The 22,832-nt window shown below is 38.1% G+C and overlaps 1 protein-coding gene across 1 annotated transcript in view; it reads right to left on the reverse strand.

Annotated features, from left to right (window-relative positions):
* The window catches only part of LOC124157529, a 62,326-nt gene that overhangs the window by 7,567 nt on the left and 31,927 nt on the right, over positions 1-22,832 (reverse strand). The window contains exons 3-4 of the mRNA XM_046532338.1: positions 12,578-12,709; positions 647-882 (exon numbers count right to left, since the gene is read on the reverse strand). Of these exons, the coding sequence (XP_046388294.1) occupies positions 647-882; positions 12,578-12,709 (368 nt within the window). The remainder of the gene's footprint in view (positions 1-646; positions 883-12,577; positions 12,710-22,832) is intronic.

Consider the following 22,832-nt stretch of genomic DNA (forward strand, 5'->3'; position numbering starts at 1 on the left):
TCATCTTCAAGGTCAAATGCTCAGTCTCTGTCTCATTTCTGTGCTTTAATGCGCAGGCTGCATTAAAGCACTGAAATTAGCAGCTCTGAGTCCAGGCAGTGGGCCTGAAGCACATTCTTAGGGCATTATACTGGAAAGGTATCATAATGAAGTGCCTCTTGCATAGTCCCTAGCTGCAATGGGCCCAAACAGTGGCTTCACTATGCTCTTGCCCTTCCCCTCTCCCATTGGCGTAAGGCCCCTGAGTGTTGCACCAGCTCTAGGCAGTGGTTAGAAGATGAGCCTACCCATGACCCACTGGTGGGTCCCACCACAATTTGAACCCAGGAAGGGAGATTCAACTCTGCAGTGAATGTGCTAAATAAAATAATTTGCAGAGCCAATTTTTAATAGCTGAATTTATTCAATATGTTTATTTTCCTGTCTTAATTTTCAATTCAAATGCATAACAAAATTTTTGGTAGGTATCATGTGCAATTAGGCTTCTGTCAAGATTTTATTGGGTCAGAACTTCAGTGAAATTTTGAGAGAAATGGGGGAAAGGTATTGTTATGGTTATTCTTAAAAATGAATAAGTAAATAAAGGTTAAATCTAGATTAATATATGCAGTAGTTTTTTATTTCATATCAATGTCATGATACCTACCTTTAACTGGATATTTTCTCCATCCTCATATATTCCAAAAGGTGTTCTGAACTCTCTGTACAGAAGATAACCATCTTGATCCCTTTGGTTGATGCCCAAGTCGGATCCAAGGTTGTCCAAGATGTCTGTAGTGCTGTTTGAGAGTTGTACCCATCCATGTCGGGTCAGAAAATGAGCTCCTGCTATGCTGCACTTTGGATTGTTGTGGTACAGTTCTCCTCCATTTGTTGTGATTCCTGAGAGGTATGAAAAATATCTTGCAATACTTTTATTTTAAATATTCTCTCAGGAGATATCATCACAAAAATGTTTGTGCTATGATTAAGACCACTGAGCCAGATTGCAGAAGAAACTAGACGTTAATCTAGGCATAAATTTGTGGAGGAGGAAACCTCAGCAGAATGTAGGCAACACTCAACTCAAAACTGGTTGCAAATGTGCAGGGGTAAGTCCCAGTGGCGCAGCGAGTGGGGGGTTTTGGGGGATAAAACCCCCCCCAGAGCTCAGAGAAATTTTTTAGTTTAATCCATTTTACTTAATTGGATCAGTATTACTTATAGCATAGTGTTAGGATTAATCAAATATCCCTCAGAAAGCCATAAAACTCGCCATTTTGTACCATTATTCTTGAAATTTTCTGAAGGGCCCCGTAACTCCTGATTACCCTGGTGGGTATGCAATACTCCCATACCCCTAAGTATTAGTTGCACCTAAAACCCCGCTAGCCATAATTCTTAGCTGCGCCCCTGGTAAGTCCTCCAGGCTGTAAATATTTTAATTTATCTATTAGTCCATCCTTGCACCCAGCAGAATCTAGAATGAAATCTGAGGAGTTGATCATAAAATAAAACAGAGGCTGCTACCCCATATTGTGCTGGCATAGATGGAAGTCAGTTCCTGACACGCTCATCCCTTCAATGGCAAGCTAATTCTGGATCATTGCACATCAATCTGCTTCACCTCCCATCTATAGTTTAAACGTTGGAATTATGTCAAGCCAACCCGTGCAATCCCAGTTGTTCTGAGTACAAGGTGGTGGACAGGAAAATTTTCCTGAGAAGAGAGGACGGGGGCCATTTGCAGGGGTTTATCTATGACTGTATCTCTTAAAATTTTGGAGGGAGTTTGAACCCCTTGAAGCCCATCCCTAGCTGTGGGATCAAATATCTCCAGCCCATCAATTAGCCAAAGATTTACTGAGATCACAAGGGAAGGTTAGGCGGACATCCCCTGTAAACCAAAAGTGTTATGAAAACATTGCAGAAACATTGTGCTGCAACCAACATGGAGTTGCTGAAACACAGTGGCGCAGCGAGATAAACCCCCCTCCCCCCCCAGAGCTCAGAGAAATTTTTTAGTTTTATCCATTTTACTTATTTGGATCAGTATTACTTATAGAATAGTGTTAGGATTTATCAAATATCCCTCAGAAAGCCATAAATCTAGCCATTTTGAACCATTATTCTTAAAAAATTTCTGGAGGAGGGCCCCCGCAACCCCTGCTTATCCTGGTGAGTATGCAATACCCTCACACCCGTAAGTATTAGTTGCGCCTAAAACCCCCCCTAGCCTTAATTCCTAGCTGCGCCCCTGCTGAAATATAATGCTAATGTTGCAAAACCAGTCAAAAGTCCTCTGTACCATGTTTTAGCTACGTAACAAGAATGTAACTACAACCTCTGGTGAAACATAATTGCAACACTTAAGCAACTCCTGCAACGCACTTGCAAGATTTATGCAACTCCTGCAACGTACTTGAAAAGTTTATGCAACCCTTTAAAATAATACCCTAATTATGCCTTTAAAAAAATAAAATATTTGTTTATGACAAAACAGATTTTTCACCCTTCTTCTCATTTCTTCGGTGTCTGGAATTGGCATGTCTCAGCCAATCTATTACCTTCTTCTTAACATCTTTGTGGCTGTAAGATGCCAATATTGGTTTTAAACGAAAAGCATCTGGAATGAAGGATTTCGATTCCAGTTACAAGATGGTGTTAATTATTATTCTCCAAATAAGTACCCATTCAATGACAATTAGCACACCAAAAATGCAGGCACAGGTTAGCGTGGTGCTAAACTACCTTTTTCTCATTCCGGTCTTTGAGTGCCCTAAGTATGAGAAAGGCCTCCCAATTTCGTCCGTAAAGATATGGTACCTACATCATGCCAAACACTCCATTTGTGATGTTATTTCCTCCTCTTCTTACTAACTCTGTCTTAAGGGCAAAAAACAAAATTTTTCTTGTGAGAACCAATTTGCTTCAGAAGATTAAAAACTCCATATTTGAATATATGTTCAGCGAAAACTATGTCCAAATAACACTCCGCTAAGCGACCGGCAACTTGTCGCAACCTTTGTGCAACCTAGTGAATATTCCACGCTCACATACAATCAGCGTCTTATGAATAGTATGAATCGGATTTAAATATGTATATCCTCTGGCTAAAATATTACTTTCTAAAATTTTCCAGACCAAATGAGTGTATCAGCGACTTAATTAGGACGTTCCAAAAATGTTGTCGAACGCCTAGCTCCATCCTGCAACTCCTGCAACCTCGCACAACCCTTTTGCAATGTTTCCGCAACATATTGTGTTTACTGGGTCCCTTCCAGAATCAAAGTGGGAACTGACCAATAGGGAGTATTATTATTATATTATTAAAATTAAATATTAAAAGATCTTATTTCAAGTATGCTATAAACACTACTTCAACCCGAATTAATGATTACTAAATAATTTAATCGATAGATAATTACGAAAAATATGTTTAAATATCTTGCTGTCATTATAAAGTAAGCTATATTTTAATATTTAATGCGTAAATTCCTTAAAATAATCTTAATTTGGAATGAAGAGAAGAAAACTGAAAACCTTTTTTGTTTAATATTGGTAAAACCCATCGAGAACTTTTTTTGGGAAACCATATTGCCGCCCTTAAATTGCATTCCTAATAAGGCATCATGCAGCTCATGTAATCAAGAAGAAGAATTTGCCATTTTTTACTCTCGCTAACCCGATGAAGTACTAATGATCCGATCATTGAAAGCGCTGTTATTGAAGTTGGTTGTGGATCGAGTAAGCCTCTCTATCATGAGACACGCTGAATTTGATTGACAGTTTAAGATTTGCGCATTTCGTGAAGCTGTCGCCAAAAATCTGGAGGTTATTTTACGAAAATTACCTAAACGTATAAATTACTGGACCTTAGTCATTATTTATTTTTACTTCTTGAACTACACTTTACCAATTTTGTTACTGACCGTTTTCATGCCAGTTTGAAATTTTATTATTTCGGAGTGATAGCGTATTCTTATCTTTACACTTACATGTATGAGATATATTTATTGAAGAAGTTTTATTTATATGGTACACGTTCAGATATGCAAAGGACGATTATGATAGTTTAAAGATGCTTTTGGCCGTAGGGTACTGGAATGTGTGATGATGAACTTGCATGGTTGAATGTTATCTCCTGAGAAGAAGACAGAATTAAATTAAATTTTCATTTTTATTGGCCATCATCTTTTACATAATTCAAAATATATCATAAGATTCTTTTACTTTCCTATGTCCCATTGAATCAAGTTATAGAGAATCGCATATCACTTTTTGATTTTCTCAATTGACATTTCTCTTATGTGAGGCCTCTCATTGTTTCGGGAAAGCTGTTAAGCCACAATAATTTTTTTATTTGGAAATAAAATCAAGAGTGCTTACTGTTCGCATGAATAACCTCGATGAAAGCATATCTATGAGTTCATAAAAACAAAGCTTGAACAACGATAGGCGCAGAATACATGAAACTGTGCGGATAGATTGCAGGGTGTTTCGACTGGTCATACTCGTCTCCGCGGGAATCTCCACGGGCGTGAGTGGTAATGTATTTTACCATTTACGTGCACTTGAAAGTCAGTATCTTCAAGCGGTGGTATGTGTACATGGCTCCATTTCCGCTTGAAAGCAAGTGGGAATACGGGATATCCCGCCAGCCTTATCGCTCACGACCGCCAAGCTGTCCAAAGGTAATCGTGTTCTATGTGAATGCAATCAAATGGGAAAGAACTAAGAAATTACCTGGGAATGAAATGTTCTATTTTATTATCTTACTGTTCTGTTTTAGTGATTTCGTTAGAGGTTTTTAATTTTGGGATGTTTCTCGTGAGATGATAAAATTCAACTCTTCCGTAAATAAAATTTACCTTCCAAGGCAGTGATGGTTACTGCACAGATTTGAATTGAATCCTTTAGATAGGAAAAGTATGTGACTTCTCTGTAAGTTATTTTTCTATGAATGCATTCCAATTTCTCTTTTTTAATTATAGTGTACTACAAGGTGCACTTTTTTCTCAAGAAAATCATGAAAAAATGCTATGACCGAGAAATTTATGGGATATGAAGATAGAAAAACAGTTATTATATAGGTACGTGCTTTATCATCGAAATTACTCTATCTCACCAATCAAGTATGAAATGCTGAATAATTTCGAGTGTGCGTTTCATGCGTATTGTTTTTTCTAACGAAATAGTCAAATTTCTTCAACCAATTGAGAAGTTTTGCATACCTTCCAGGCTCCACGAAAAGTAGAGGTGCTGACCGGCTCACCCAAAAGAACAGTTTTAACCTTCTCTTGGACCGAGACGCAATGCAAACGAGTTCGATGTTTTGACTTGGCGTCAGTCGCAAGATAGATTATATTATATGAAATTTAAATGGGGGCCAAACACGGGAGAAATTTAGAAAGGATGAAATCGTGATACAAAAACGCTGCACCAGCTGGTCGAGACACGAATCTCCTCTCCACCAGAATCATGGGAATCTCTTCGAATGAAAAAAATGCAAATGGAAAGAGGATTCGTAAGAGACGCATCACTCTCTCGCCGAGTGGGAGGGGAGGGTAGCCGGTCCCCCCCCGTAATTTCTGGAAAAATTTAAAAGATGGTGGTGGCTCTCGAATGAAAGTTTTTATTTGACCACATTATTAAAAGACATTTACAAATAATTTATCAGTATCTAAAAGCCACTTGTCGACGCATATCTGGCCTCAGACGCATTGTCTCTGCGAAGTATTGCATGCCAATAAGGCGCCGAGGAAATTGATTAACCGTCGTCAACCTCTTCCCCGAAAAAAATTGCCTTAATCAAGTCCCTCTCGACCGGCTGAATTTTGTCTTTTTCACTACGAATCACTCGAGTAGATTGATGTAATGATCTAAAAAATTTCAGTTTTTATGTTGGAAAACTTTGTCGGCATCTGCTTGTATCTCAAAATATAAGGCTAATATTTGAGTTAATACCTGGGTGAAATTTTCAAATTTGAAATACTTGCAGATGTTGAAAGGGGTTTACTTTATACACCCTGAAAATTTCAAGACGATATCCTAACTTTAAGTTATCTGTTGCGAAAAGAAAGACCGATCGAGAGAGAGAGATGCACCCTCTTAATGCGACCATTGCCTCTTCGGGTGGATACAAATATGACGCTGATGCTTCGCAAGGCCGTTGATCGATTCTCGAGCATTGCAGTAATAGCAGGAAGCTATTTTTCTCGGAGACGCGGCAGTTGGGATGGCTGTGCCGTTGTGCGCCGTAAACGGGTTGGTTGGGTATGAAATGGTAAAAAGTCTGGAGGAGGTAGTTAAAGCAGGGTTGAGGAAAGTGGAAGCAGTAGTTTGATGGGAGAATACAGGATCGCGCGGTTGAGCTCATTTGTTGGGGTGGGAAGCGGTGGAGGAAGGGGTATTCAAACGGGAGTGGGAGGCGAGGTGAATTCCTGCCGGACAGATGGGCATCGAGGAAGGTGTTCCGTTCGGACGTGGTCCACGGCAGTGGGGCGCGTAACGTCACGAGGAATGACACCAGAACACACGCGCCCAACAGGTTGTTGAACGATCCGCCGTTCGCGGTCCGCCGACATGACGACGGCTGTGCTCAACGACGCGCGGTTCCCCCCCAACCTTAGGTACCTTCTCTTCTCCCGATTCATATGGGTTGACGATCGTATGGACCCCAGGGAGCTGAGGTAATTCGAACATTGGATTGGAAAATAGATTTCTATTTCAATCTTAAAGTCGATTATTTCGCTCCAAATTTCGATTAAATCGAAGTCGACTCTTTGTTTTAATAAATCGAGTAAATTTATCCTAGATTTTGATGTTACGCTTGCTACAGTATTTGAATTTTGCTGTCTCAATTTGCGTCGTTTGATTTCTCTTTTCCTCGTCTTATCTTTCTTCGATAAGGATCTGAGACCTACGCATACATTTTGACGGTAATAGTATTTCTGAAAGACCGCAAATACTGAGAATGCTTCGGAGTGACAGTGAAGGGAAGTGTTTGAATTTTAGTGAAAGTGCTGATGGGGGCTTTTTTCATTCTATTGAACATTGGCGCTATCAATAATATTGTTACTCGCAAAGTTAACTCTGGTAAACTGATAGATATCTTTGTAGATAGTACTTGACTCATTTTAGTCAAACATTAACCAGAAATTGCATGCTATGAAGGGAAATGCTCCGGAATATGCGATTGTCTGTCGATACGAGAGCGCGAAGTTTTGGAGGGAATATTTGTGAGAGGGGTAAGAAGAGCCCTCCTGTTGATAGATTGTGGTATTTACTAGTCAACCAATAAGTTTAGAGAAAAAAATAATACCAGAAAAAAGCCTTTGAACGCAAAAATGTGCGTTGATCACTGTGTATTCAATCGCATATTTTCGCATATGTTACCAAAATGCGGATAATTACTGAGTCGTAAAAAACAGTGCCTTCGTTCAACAAAGAAAATTGTCAATTGCTCATTGCCTCCGTAATTTATTGTTGTTTCATGACTTAAACATCAGTCTTTACGTTTGTAAAATATTTTATATGTTTAAAGTATCAAATACATGACACTTGAGTCATTTATGAACGTTTGTTTAACGGCATATCACCTGTCGGTCTTTTCCCGCCCCGCCCCGCGTACTGTCGCGTCTCATGAGAAGCGCGTACTACCGCAGTATAATATCTTCAAAATAACTTACTGTATTAATATATTTAACTGTAGTCAGATCTTTTCCTTAACGCCTCTATTGGCCCATATTTTGCATTTTGTCACAACACCATATCCGTATTTTAGCAGACAATTATTTTACTATTTTCAAACGTCGATTTAGAAATTTCGATTAATTTGGACGAAAAATAGATGCTCATAAAATCAATTTTAAACACAAAAATCTAAAATCGATTCTAGATGTAAATTTCCGATTCCGAATTCGAACGCAAACATTGAGTCACGGAAACGGAACTTCAATGTCGTGAGTGGTTATGAGTGGTGTCCATATGTCCTAAACGGAATTGCTTGTAAAAATGTTATGCCCTCTTGGGGAGAAAGAGTCGGCACCACTCAGCACCACCGAAAGTGCGTACCACCATGTGTTCTCTGTTAGCTTTGATGAATCAACATAATATCTCGGTAGTTTGAGTTGTTGGTTTTTGTAGGTTCTCCAAGGGCCACGATTACATTGAATCATCCCACAGTATTTCTAATTTTAGGCATATGCTATCTCGAGGAAAGTCTCTGGCTTATTCTTGTGATGGATAATCTGCCATTTTTCTAGGAATAGCAAATTCGGTTTCGCTAGTGGCAGACCGTGTCGCTATAGTGACGGCATCGGGATTCTCCGACCTTACCCTTCTGTGCCTATCCTTATCTCCGGAGGCGTCGGCGCACTCCTTGTCGTGGCGCCGCCTCCTTCCTTTTTCCTTTCTCTGTCCTCCTCCCTCTCGAAGTCCGGGAGTAAAGACCAGGGAGTCCAGTCTTTGAATTATTGGCCTGAGTTCGAGAGTGTGTATTTGCGGGAGACCTAGGGTTATGTTTCTGTTGTTGGTTTTATAGGTTATCCAAGGGTTACGATTACACCGAATCATCTCACAATACTTCTTATCCTTGGGCGTATATTGGATAAATTCCCGCTGCTGGATTCGGTTAACAACGAGGAAGTACACATAATTGTGCAACTACGTGGCGAAACTTATCGTGCCAGTGCTAAGAAAATATGCGTAGACCTCAAATTTGGTTAGGTCATGTAGGTGCCCATCGTCACCACCAAATGAGACCTGGTACAATCAGTTTAATTTATATGAATTTCATTCTTTATTCTCCTGTTCTTGAGGCTGGTAAACCTATGGAATGATCTCTAAATAGTCCTTGAATTATTCAAATTAATCATTTAAACATGAATTTCGAAAAAATCAAGCGTAAAAATTAATACCATTTTATTTTCACTAAAGTTTTCTATTAAGAGGCAGAAAAATATTTATAAAATATCCTGGGTGCCGAGAAACGCCTTTTTTTATTCTTAAATTTCTCTTGATTATTCTGGGCGTAAGGCTTATCAAAAAGACGCACCAATGCAGGTTTAGATCAGTGTTTACTATGGCTAATTAACGTTTATTTGTTGAATTTTTCCTTTCAATATAAATATTAATTCATGATTCGTGCGGATTCTAAGAGGTACGTTAGTCCACGCATTAATGCATGCATTAATGCACGCATGGATTAATATTTTCGCAGCTTCCGTGTCTTCGGAGTTAACGGGTGATGGGCCGGAATCATCGCTCATATTGTACGAGGAGTAATAGACGCGTAAGACGTGATGTATTTCCCTCCGCCCCTCTATCACAAGTGTGTGGAATGGACTTCGACAGTGGGACGGCATATGCATCCGAGTGACCTTTCCTCGAAGGCGTTTCCGACCGTGGGATTCGTTTTCCTCATAACTCGGGTCAGCTGGCATGTGGAGCGCGATTCCTCCCCAACTGGACGCACGGGGTGGAAGATCCAGTCCGACATCCTATCGTCGCTGACTGAGTGATGCTTGGATGCAGATAATTCCAAACGCCACTCGTGAGCTTAATTATTCCATGCGTGGTGGAATTTTTTTCGAGGGAACTTGCATGTTCCGTGATTTTTCGTGTTGGAGCGCGTTATCTGACAAGATGGATAAAGAGGGCGTCCCATTATGAAACGAAGCGCTTGTGTCTAATTTGTATCATATCTTTTACGTTTAATTTCAACGTGAAAATGATTCGTCAAAAGCCTATTTCTACCGATGAATGGCTGCTGTTTTTTACTTATGTGGTCCATAAAAATTCTTCACCGGTATTGACGTAAATATTTTGTGGGAAGACCCAATTGAATTTTTAAAGTCTCTAGTTTTCTTATCGATTAAGAAAAGTCTTGAGACTTATTTTGACTTTTGGTAAAAGGAACGACCTGGCTCGATTTCTTAGTAAACTACCAAGTTACCCCTTTCTTCTGAACACTAAATTGTTTGAAATTGCGAGCTCTTCACCAGTCGTCTATACCATTTGAAAGCTATCATATCTTGTTCGAATCCAACTGTAGGTAACTGAGATAAATGGTAAGTTTAGCTCCCGATATGTAAAATAAAGTTTGGAAAATGACTTCACCTTTATCGCTATTACCTACATACCACAAATTAGCGTTTTCGCCTGTTACATAAGTTCGGCCACATCTCACCCGACGCGTTTGAGTTTGTTGGCAAAGGATAAATGTGTTTTAATTTACGACGTTTCCTCTGGGTAACTATGGCTTCTCTTTTAGTACGTACTGTATTAAATAAATTCTGATTCTGGGGTGAAATCTGGAAGAAATCATTTAGTTTACTTGCCCCAGGAGTCGGGCTACGTTACTGGACGTTGCCCATAAAATCTTTTATTTTTCCACCTTCAGTTCACGTTTCTAGTCAGTCCACTCGTCTCTTCTATTTCTTTTCCCCTTGGTATCTATCCTGCTCTTGTTCAATCGCTTCCCTCGCAATTCCGTTTCCTATGGGTCGTCGAACTCTTTTTAACTCTATTAAGCCACTCGTCGGGTTTCGCTTCGCGTCCTCCTTCCCGCCAGGCTAATGGATCACACAACCACACTGGACCTCTTTTTTACCACGCTACCCTGCATTTCTTCCGTCATCCCCATTTTATTTCGAAATGGTGGAATGTTGCCGGATTAATCCTCACCCCCACGTGGAGAACAAGCGGGAGACGCCATACAGTGCTGAGAGCCCGTGGCGCAATTTTATCTCGTGCAACCGCGATGGCGACAGGGGTTTGCCGCCAGATCTAATCTTCCCGCGCGCGCCGAATGATCTTTCGGTGTTAGCCTCTCCCGGCCTGTCACGCTCCCGTGGTTCTTCCTTCGATGTTGCGTCCTCACTCTTGAGCCTGACATGTTCAAATGGTCGCAATTTCATTGCCAATGCCCCTTTGCAAGTGCACCTGTTGCCTATGCGGCCTCGTGCGTGGAAGGGAGAGCTGGATCGCTCTCATTACTCCGATCTCTCCTCTCCAATTATAATGAATCGCTCAGCCTCCTTGTGGCCTGTGCCGGACTCTCACAAGTTTAGCCTGGATTAATGAAGTAATGCCTCGATGGATAGCTGGATATCGTTTCTCAAAAGCCAGCGTTTTTTCTCGAGCCGGATTTATCTGCTGAAATTAATCATCTTTGTATATTACTGCACATGCAACGATGAAGTGTTATTTGGCCGTCAGATTCAAGAGACTTGATGATGGGCTAACAGTCGATAATGGTCGACGGGGAAATAACAGTCAATAATTTTTAAGTATTTCCCTCTTCTTTTGATTGGTATTTAAGTGCTAACTCAGGCCGCAGGGTCAACCTCTTTGTAACAAAATTTTGTAGTCTCAATTATGCCAACGATGCGGCTATTTTGAGTCTCTCGGGGAAATGGAACCTGTTAACCTATAGATTGAACTGAATCCATACCAAATTCATTTTCTCTGCCAGACAGAGTTTTCTAAATAGTTATGTTGGTGATCATTCTTTCTCTCCCAGTAAATATTGTATTCACTGTTTTATTTAATATGTAAAAAATATATTTAATTTACTATGCTACCGGTCCAATCCAAACTCTGGACAATCCTGGCACTTGCAGGTACTATTGCGGTAAATTCAATGATGAATGTAGAAATCATCGTCCCTACCAATAAACTTATTAAGATGTGCAGGAGGTTTATCTGATAATCGTTTAAATTTTTTGAAATGTTTTGTTTCTACCCGAAACTTTCTATCGTCACTCATATCATGTGGAATGAGATGGTACAAATCATTACGTTCATTCAGGTTCCTCAGGTTTAACTTCCTCTGAATACAAATTTATTCTTTTCTCTCAAGGGTTGAAGAAGAAGGGCATTCCTCTGAGCAGAAACTAGGTTGATCATTGATGCTGTTTTCATTAAGAAAATGGAGTTTAAGAAATTAGAGATACTTGAAATTATCCTTTTCATCGCCAATGGAGTAGTTATTCAACTTGACCTTCGAGTAGACTTTGGGCAATTTAAGATAATTAATCATATTGTTTTATATGAAATTCTTAATTCCTTATTTCTTATTTAGCTCGCGCCCACGCTTTCAATGAGTAATCAGATTTTTTTAATCTTTCCTGAAAATTTTGACATGGGGAGAAAAAAACGTGAAGGAGAACCAAAATGAAGGCCTCATAGGAAAATTCCTTGTAATTACATTCATTTCACTATTTTGAGTTCGATTTTTTTTAGACAACAGTGAATTAATTTTAAGTTTCCCTTATTATTTTAGACATGTAAAATACTATATATGTCTCTTACAATAATAATACGTATATTATTCGAGAAATCATGGAGGCTAGTCACCTTGAGTATTATAACATCATAGATCTCGATATTAGGAATTTGAGCATTTTTGGAGCGCTCACAGTGTTTGTGGAGCTAATTCACTAGAGTTAAATTTCTCTAAAATACCTTACTCTGAACTTTCACCTCGACTCGTTTAAGCTACCTTAGGAATATCCATTAATTTAATTTCTTTAATATACTAGCCCCACCAAAGGCCACTCATTTCCTCTTAGATTCTTATTACTAAGCTTACCGTCAATCTTGATGAATGCGTTAGGATGTAGTACTTGTCCTCGCAAGGGTAATAGAACTAATGGTAACTTTCTTGAAACAGAAGCGAGGTTGTCATCGCCGATGGAGCTCTCAAAATCTGCCAAGGAGCACTCTGAAAAATAAGATAAACAATTACCATAATAGCTGAGCTCTCAGCGTTAAAGCATATCAATACGGTTATGTCACTGTTTGAAAGTCGATTAAGTGTCTAGATAGGTGTATGATAGATTGACCAGAAAGCATTTACGTTGGAAACGAGGGTTTACTTGCTGTAATAACGTATCATTGTAGATAACCTTAAGGAAATTTGCTTAATTATTTCGGAATTTCGTATAAAAATATTCATTTTGATCATATTTTTTCGAATATTAATCCCTGCAGCTTGTATTAATATAATATATATTAGTTATAATACATGGTGTATAACATAAAAGGAAATATTCGCATCTCAGCCACTTCTTTGGATTTGAAAATCACATAGAGTTTTTTTATAGAATATTTAATCAAGTTGAAGCATGAAAAATAAGTTAGCGATAATGAACACCTTGGATATAAGAGAGTATTTCGAAATGAATAATTTCTATCATAATGTATTACGGATTTAATTTAGAGGATATTTAATTTACTTAACCGACATTTAATGTTTAATTTACTTACTCAACCACCTTACTTAACCTTGAATACTTAACCTACTAAAAAACCAAATAGAATTTGTTTTAAACATACGTTTTTCATTATGTTCACTGACCTGTAGAAGAGAGAGATTTTAGGTGATATTAAAAATCGTGGGAAAGTGATAGAATTCTAAGAAACAGACTAAATATTTTGGAATGACATTAAAATATTTTGCACCTGATTAAGTGAATAAGATTTAATTCGTAAAAGATCATTGGACCGGAGCAAAATGGTACGAAAGACAAGTGTTAAAATTATCCATATAATGAAAACTATTTAATCTCTGTATGTGATGTATCAACTTAACAGAACTGTGGGGAATTATTAAAGTCATATAGGTTGTTCATCATTCTTCGCTTAAATGCTCTCTTGCGTTGCAATTGTGTATAATTAAAATATCCAATACCTAACCAAATAATAATAATAACCTAACATACCTAATATTCTCATGTTGCGCCACCATGTGTGTAAACTCTGTTTAATACATATAATAATTTTCCATGTCCTACAAGGTTGTAAATTAATATTGTTAGCGACACAAAGTAGCTTTCTCAAAACAGAAGCGAGGTTGTCATCGCCGATGGAGCTCTCAAAACCTGCCAAGGTGCACAGCTAGAAAACAGACATCGATACCCTATTGAAGACCGTGGTGGTCATGAAAACAACGTTTATGAAATTCCAAGTTGCACGAACGACAACGTATTGCCCGTCCTAACCGTGGAAAAGAGCTTTTTCAGCGTTAAAATTTCCTCTTACTATGCCGTCGACATCAAATTTATAGAGAATAGGTCACTCTCACACATCAGCCATTCAACTTTGTTCGTAAACTCATAATATTTTAGGTAATTTTCTCTTACTGTATGAAAATGTCATTTTTATGGCATTTTTTAAACGCTTTTTTAAACCTCTATATTGAGGATATAAGAAAAATCGTAAGAAAGTGATAGAATCCAAAGAAACAAGCCTCTTCAAATTTATTTATTTATTTATTTGCAACGGATAATACCACTTTACAATACTGATCAAACTAAGGAAGCATCAATATGACTAAAATAATAAACAAAAACTAAATTTACAGCAAGTACTTTACTATAAGTAGGATATTTCACAAAAACAAGTGTACACTAATCAAGTAACTCATACAAGACAAAATAGTAAATGATGGTTGTTATTACGTAGATAACATGAGATAGAGTACGACTGCTGAACTTCGGTGATTGCAAGAAGCCTGATTCTAATCCTTAGGTCATTAGAGACGATGAGAATATTTTTTACTCTAAAGTTGTATGCCATACAGACATAATTGCATTCCGTTTGTGTAGTGCAAAAGTAGATAAAAATTCTATCGTCATCATGAATCATCAATCTGAAGATTGGTTTGATGCAGCTCACCTCTCCACTCTCCTATCAGCTAATATTTTCAAAATTTCGTTTTTCTTCTCTTTTACCCCCCTCACAGTTTATTCTGTGTGACTAATTCGGGGCCGTCCTTTGCCTTTCTTCTAGTCTACTTCGACAATCGTCTTCCAATGACCATTATGCCTCATGATGTGGCTGGGTAAGATGTATTCTTCTTAGAAAAATTATCTAAGTTTAAAATTGTATTTCCTGTGGCCATGAAAGATGATGCTGCGTTCAGCAAAACCTTTTACGTTTATTCAGGGGCGCAGCCAGGAATTAAGGCTGGGGGGGGTTTAGTTGCAACTAATACCGGGGTGTGTGGGGGTATGGAATACCCACCAGGATAAGCGTTAGGTGCTATAAATTGCGGAATTTTAAGGTAAATTGTTCAAAATTGTGAGTTTTACGGCTTTCTCGGGGATATTTTACTAATCTTTACATTATTCTATTAGTAATAGCAATCCAATTAAGTAAAATGGATTTAGCTAAAATATTTCTTTGAGCTCTGGGGTGGTTTTAACCCCCAAACCCCCACCCCTCGCTGCGCCACTGCGTTCATTAGCACTAAACCGCGAGGTCGAGGGCCAAGATATCCATTTTCCTCATTCGCGTAGTTTACCAACTGACATGACTCCCCTCCCGCGGGCCAAAATATGCAATGTGTCCATTTTGGCTTTGCTGTTTAATGTCGCTGACCTGGGAGACGGGTTCAACCACAGCCACCTAGAGATAAGGCCCGTTCACAGGCGTGTGACGTCACTCATTGAAGTGCTACCGCCAGAGCATGGCAGATCAGAAGTAGTTGTGGTGCTGTCTGCGAAGGTGGTTAAGCCGCCGAAGTGAAAAGATAAATGATACCTAATATACTCAATCAATAAGAAAATAGTCAGCGGGTTCCGAGAAAATACTGACACGCATCAACAAAAATATTTTTCAATCTCAAAGTTATTCGTTAATATTACGTCTTATGGCACGTAAAATATAACTTCGCCGTTCTCAAGAAAAAACTATTTATAACTAATTCATAAATTGTCGTTGTGAACTAGAAGTACTACATAACAATATTATAATCTGAAATAACTATGTAGAGAAGGCTCTTTGCATCCAAAGAGCATTTATTATTCAACATAAAACCGTCTCGAAATTCGATAGCATAAAGTGGTGATGGCAAGTATTTGATTAAACCTCGTTGCATTCCATATACTGCCCTTGGATAAATAATTTCTTTCTGGCAGAGTAAAAGGTGTTCACACAAAGTCCCAAATGGATCTATTATTTAAGAGTGAATTCTTCTTTATTTTGACATTAAATTAGATATGCTCATGGGCTATGAAAATCTTACCGTAGAGCCTGACGAAATAAGATTTTCAATGATAGTTACTTGTGAAATTTGGTATCGTTGACTTATCTGCCATTATTACTCTCAAATGCATCAAAATGCCAGCCAAAATTTACGTATGGTCCAGCCTCGGCTAATAAAACGTACCCGTCCCAGGAGCTTAAGTATTTGAAATATTATTTGGGACGAGCAAAAGTTTCAATCCCACTTCATTAGATGTATCAATCTAATAAAAAATTTGGAAGTCCTGCCATATCACCAGCATTCACATTTGTATAAAGAACACGACATCTCTTAAATCACAGCTCAGATCTTACTTAACATGCATGAAGTAATCACCACAAGGAATTTTGGCGGCAGGAAAGAAAAAACACAGAAGTAAAATACAAATATTTTGTATTTCCATTCGTCAATCAAAATAATACCTACAATTTTCTCTTATTACGATGAACTAATTTGGTGAAACAAATACTGGTATTTTCTTTTGAACAAAAATCATTTAAAAGAGCACTGGCAGAAGCCACAATAACTATCTTCAATAGTTTTTCAGATGAATGTCCATTGTCACATGAACCACTTATAAAAAACAAATCTACCATAGTCCTTTATGTCACTTCAACCACTATGACATTCTGTCTTCTAGATGACAGTTTCAAATGAAGTAATGGCACCCTCCTCCTATTACACTTCTAATTCAACACGAGTTATCTTCCCCATCTTCTCCCGCAAGGCCACAGGTTCTTTTCTGATGTCACTCGCTGAGAAGTGAAGATCACACGACTAAAATTAATAAAAAAGAAAATCGCGTAGATAATTCAAATTGCTTTTCAACTATGAGTAACAAAAGTGTAGTTAAATAAGCACTGTTTTGCTGAGTTTTTAGACGCATAACACAGCAGAGGGCAAGATAATAAAGAATATTCGATGCTATAAACTTGGCAGCTATATTATAATTCCCAAGAAACTCCTTCAACCTCACGTTTACTGAACGAAATAATACAAAAAATTCAGCTAAAATACAAGAATTTCCAATTCAAATGCCGCTTCTGTATTTAAATCACCACTTTTAGTACTGTCAACATCCCCAAGACACATCTAGCTAGAAATTACATCCAAATAATTACAGCTAGAAAGAGTACATACGTTTATGTTTTCCGTCGAGGTGACATTGTCTCTTTTTATCCCCCATATACACTTCTTCTTCAGCTCAGGATCTTTTGGAAAGTTAAAAACTTGAACCTCGGGTCCACTCCTGTGGAGTTTTCTTCACATGCCGGCACTACACACGTGAAAGGAACTTTTTAACAAAAAGGCCTCACAAATACACGTTCATGAAGTCCAGCGAATGAAATTCAATAATAAAGGAAACTTCACTACCCTCAGAAACTTAAATTTTCACCAACTAACACCACAAAAGTCCCTAAAATGTGGTAAAACGTAACGTAAATACACTCGTAAACAAAGTGGTCTCCAACGGCAGCCGGAACAACACAGCACTTCTCGTGGTGACGTCAGAGCCTCAGCCGTCGCTTGTGACGGGGCCTTTTCTCTAGGTGGCTATGGTTCAACTCGTCTGTTCTTCTTTCACCAGGGGGTACAGCGCGGCGGGATTTGTTTCATCTCCGGTTTCCGAAACGGAAAAGCCGCTCGTCTAAAAGTGTGATTTTTTTCACCTTGCTGCAGATGAGAAACGTGAAGCAAGGAGGAAGAAGATGCAGTAGCTTGAATATTCGTCCATATTAATAGCTCTGGGGTTCCGCATCAAAGATTATTATTTCCTTTTATTTTATCTCTTCCCTTGTATAATTCGGGGCACGGAGCTTCAACTAATGCAATAATATAAAATTCGGTAATGTAGGTTCGAAGATTTTCGCGGCGTTGGTTTGATGATATTTCCATTCTATTCGGGTTTCTTCACCGCGTTTGTTGTATTTTAAAGACAACAGTTTCGCCGGCGTTACAGTCGGCGTCTTCAGGTCAAACTGTTGGCTGAAGAAACCCGAATAGAATGGAAATATCATAAAATTCGGTAGCTTAAAAAATCTGTCATCAATAAACATATTTCTCCAAATCATGACAGGTGAGTGTAAAAAGGCTTGAGGGTTTAATTATAATTATTTTTAAAATTATATAAATTTTTAGGCAACTCAGGGCTTATTTACGTTATCACCACCCGCATATCGACATGACCTGATATAGTTGCCAAACGCTCTATATATGCAGTTGTTGTGGTGCTCTTTCTACAATGTGAGAAAGCGGTATATCTGGCAATCATAGATGGGCAAGGATACAAATAATTCCTTAAAAATGTGTTTGATTGAGCATGGTAATTAAATAATGAAGGTGAAGTAGAATTAGTAAGCTGGAATAATTGATCCTCAATCGCGCACTGTGGCAACATATTTCCATTGAACGATTTCCGTTTTGGTAAACCCACATGCACAAAGTTGTCAGAGAAGTAACTATTTTTTTTTTAATCCTCAAACCACCGAATACAGCTCCTATTGGCCATTTTACATCGGGGTAGGACGTTAACCCGCCGCCACCGAGGCCGGCTAATATGATACTGCTGTGGTCATTGCTATTTTTAAAATCGTGTAGCAATTAACAAAAATGTGATATTTACCCTCACATTCCAGTGGCATTCGTACTTTATGTGATTTCCGAATATAGTGATAAAATGGACAAGGAAAAGTTGCACTGTAAATAGAATTACCCTTTCGTTGAACATTAAATAATGGGTACAGAATTTTGAGTGTGTATGCTATGACATTGAATATAATCACATAAATATCAGTGGCATTACAATTATGAAATATTGTTCCAATCAAAGTATGTTTTTCTGTCCTATCCAAAGGTTTTATGCATTGTGTCGGTAGTTTTGGATTTGACAGCATAGAGTTTCAGCCACAATCACCGTTTTAAATGTACTCACATGCTTCCAACCAGCAACCTTTGTTGTGTCCACTTAGGGCCTTAAATATAAGCGATAAATTGGTACTTTTAAAAAGCCGATCACTGTTAGTTTATTTTTAATGATTTCTTGTAAAAAAGTAATTTACTGATGTCACCCATAGAGTTACTGGTGTAATTTTATTCCGAATCTTAGGGTAAATTTTAATAAGCTTAGTTATTGAAGAGACGGTAGTTGGCCTTTTTACTGTAAGTGACCTAAGAGAAACATTCAATCATTGTTCTTGAAATGTAGGTGGGGAACATAATTTTAGCTATTTTTGACTCTTATTCAATTGCATTTAATTTAATGTTCGTCATAAATAGCTAGGTATGATAGCGAAAGCATATTAGATAACCCACTATCGTCTCACAGTAGTTTTGAAATATCTGGTGTTAATCTCATAACGAAAGATCCACAGAGAAAAAATCATTCGTCTTGACCGGGATTGCGGGTGACTCCCGTAAAAGTTATCACCGCGGCTAGTCCCGGTATACTTTAAATTAATCTCATAAGCTGTAACCCGACACATTTAGAAAGTCAGAAGAAAATGTAATTGAGAAAAAGAATTGACTTTTACATTTGAGTTCGTGAGATACTTCTTAATTGCAATGTGTCAGAAATGCAGATCGTGGTGATTTTATCCTGACTTTAACTGAGTGGATGCCCTGGAAGGAGGAGTTGTTTTTGCTGTCCCTTTGAAATTTCCTGTTTGAAATCCGAATTCTTCTTTGGTGCAATGTATCTTCTTATGCTCGCGTATTCTGAGTAGATAAGGTGCAGGTGATCTGGTACAGACCGTCCAATATTTCATGTGTTTAGAGCGTTGTGGAAAGAAGCTAGCGGTTCTTGAGATTTTTACAAAACCCTTGCACCAATCGATGATATACAAGCTTTGCAAAAGTTGTTTCACTTCGCTGGAGAGCGGTTGGTCGCTCTAGCATTAATCAAATTAGTCTTAAAGTTGGAAACGGGCCTGACATTGAATGAGGCTAGATATTACTGCACTGATTTGTCAACTCTGATAACATTGATTTGTCGGAAATATAACAATATCCATATAATTACCTTATCCTTATTTTTAAAAAAATGAAGCAGTACACATTTGGACGCAGGTATCTATCTGAATAATACTTAATTCTTTAAAAGAAATACTTATAGTTTTACCTCTGATTATTTTTCCTACGGTTATGGTGAAATGAAATGCATGTTAATTAAACCTACTGCTTTCGTCAGTTTTTCTTTTTCTTTTTGCTTGGAAGGTTAGGGGGTATGCTGACGCATACGAAACCAGATTCCAATCGAGCTCGGCATTTCACCCAGGACTGGGGCATTTGCCATTCTTCTTGTGGAAACAATGGAGTTGATTAGCATTGTATATGGTCGGTTTACGACGTAAGAACAGGGTGATAATTGGAAGGAAGGAGAATTGAATGCGGAGTTTATTCGTGCTCACTGCCTGAAAAAGAAAGGGTCATTTAATTACGATTCCTTATTGATGAGTGGTTTGCGGTTCCAGGCTTAAGTTCTCCCCTTAGCTCAACTAATAAGGTTAAGTCATCAGCTAGCTTTATTACCAGTCAAAGGAAGTGAATACGATGTTGTGAGAGGTGATTTCAAATTTTACAATTATAATTTTACTATGGCATTTTTATAGTATTGAGTACATTAGTTTGACAAATTATAAATTACGGTGAGATATAAGTAAATATCACAATTGGCTGCTCGCGAGCTGTGAAAATGAGCAAGTCGATCGTTGAAATCTCTTGAAAGTAAATTTAGTGTATCCGTATTCTCGGCGACATTCACATCTAATTTTTTTTATCGTTCCTTAAAATGATCACCAAAATATTTAAATCCATGAAAATTCATTACTGTGGCATTTTTTAACGACTAATTTTACAAACAGGAATTTCGGGATTTATATTATAATCTTTAAAATAAAATCTTGTGTTTTCGTTGTATTTTGTATCCTAAGTATTTTTTTATCGTATCGGGCCGTCATATAAGTTGAAATATGTCGCCTAAGAGTTCCGGCGCAAATGTTGTGGAGCATTCAGGATAACAGTGAATGGGGACTCGGGATGAGCGCCCATTAGGGAGCAAGGAAGTGTAAAGAGGAAAGATACAGTATCTGCGAGATATGCCTTCGATTTTCTCAAGTACTTTTTCGATCCCGGGATGCCATGACTTATTTCTTGCACGAGCGAGCACTCTATGGGCTAGCCCGGTAGGCCGTTAGACGCGGAAGATGTCCGTAATTGCTCGCGTGTTCTACGGTGACTGTTCTCAACACCCCTCGCCTGCCCTCCCGTGCATAGTATTTATCTCTTTCAGCCTATCCTATTTTATTATTCTTCGCCGTCTTCACGGGCCATCGCGGGAGCTAATCTCTCAGGGTAAAAGAGCTCGATGTCGAGCTGATCCTGTTTTCTTACTATCCATCTCTCTAGCTCCTCTGATTTCCTCGTATGAAGGATTGAGAAAAGTGATTGGTATTTCATTTTAAAATTCCTACATAGTATTTCTACGAGCCCTTTTCCTAATCTAGTGTAACACACTCATAGCTCGAAAGTAAGCTTTCGTCCTCCATTGGTTTCTGTAGTAAATATATTGATCTTAAAAATTGAAGATTCAATATTTTCTCTATAAATGTATCAAATGAACCCTTCGAAAACATCCGTGAAACTTTGGTGATATGTTTTCATTGTCATCTTGGATAAAGGATTTGCAAGACTACGAAAATTTTTATCAGTTGGACTGACATTCAATGGGATTCACATCAATCAGTTTATCTTGTAAATAATTCACCAAGTTTTTTGGAATTTCGATTTTTCCTGCCTTCTGCACTTATGTCTAGAGTAAGAAACATCTTTTATGCATTTCCGCTTCAATTATTTGAAATTTTCCATCCAAAAATGGATAATCTTCTTGATATGAAATCAGATCAGCTCATCAACTTCTAAAATCAATTCTAACTCATCTGCGATGAGAAATTTTGCAAAGTAAAATAATGAAAAAATCAATGAAAGAATGATGCAATCATTCAGGTCAAAGTGTAAATTCATACATTAGATTGCGCAAATCTTGCACCAAATCAAAGTGAAACAATTAAATTGCACTTGGTTGCTAGACTTAAAATTATTGGTTTCCCTGAATATAGCTCGATTCAAATTATTACAATGCTGCCACCGCCATTGACCACAATCACAGAGATTTTTTAAGTCGTACTAGTTGTACTCCTTACGGTAAAGGTTTACCCAACGATGCTGCCTGAAATGGACAACGAAATGCGCGTGTGAAATACCTACCTAAAAACTCGCGTTTCTGGTTTTCTTGCCGAAGACGAACATGCAAATCCGTTTCTTGGCTGCAGGTGTTCAAGAGCAAATTAGTCTTGGACCTGAATAATGTGTCAACCATGAAAAAACGAAGATGATTATTTATAACGCTGGGTTTGTTTAGTTCAGAGAGTAACCGATAGCGCGGGAGGCCTTGTCCGCATTTAAAAGTGGAGAGCGTTCAATGTGTAGATCGTAATCAGGCATAGGTAAATCTGTGCATAGCAAGTCTCGACTTCTATTAATGAGGCAAAAATTGCAGGTTGCTCACACGCCCAAATGCATTTCCGTTTAGAGGAAAAACTGCACCGTTAGGGTTTCCAAGTTGATTTTTATGCAATCGCCAGCCCTAGTTTCTATAACAGCAAACAAACTTTTTTATGGATCCTTTATCTCTGATCATTTCCATTGTACCTATCCGATAGTATTCTATAATTTTTACTATCTCCACGTACATATTTCTAAATTAGTTTAATTGTGTATGCCGTATTATGAAGGTACTATTGTCTGAAGAATGAAAACTACG

The sequence above is a fragment of the Ischnura elegans genome, chromosome 4 (assembly GCF_921293095.1).
Source record: "Ischnura elegans chromosome 4, ioIscEleg1.1, whole genome shotgun sequence".
Lineage (NCBI taxonomy): Eukaryota > Metazoa > Arthropoda > Insecta > Odonata > Coenagrionidae > Ischnura > Ischnura elegans.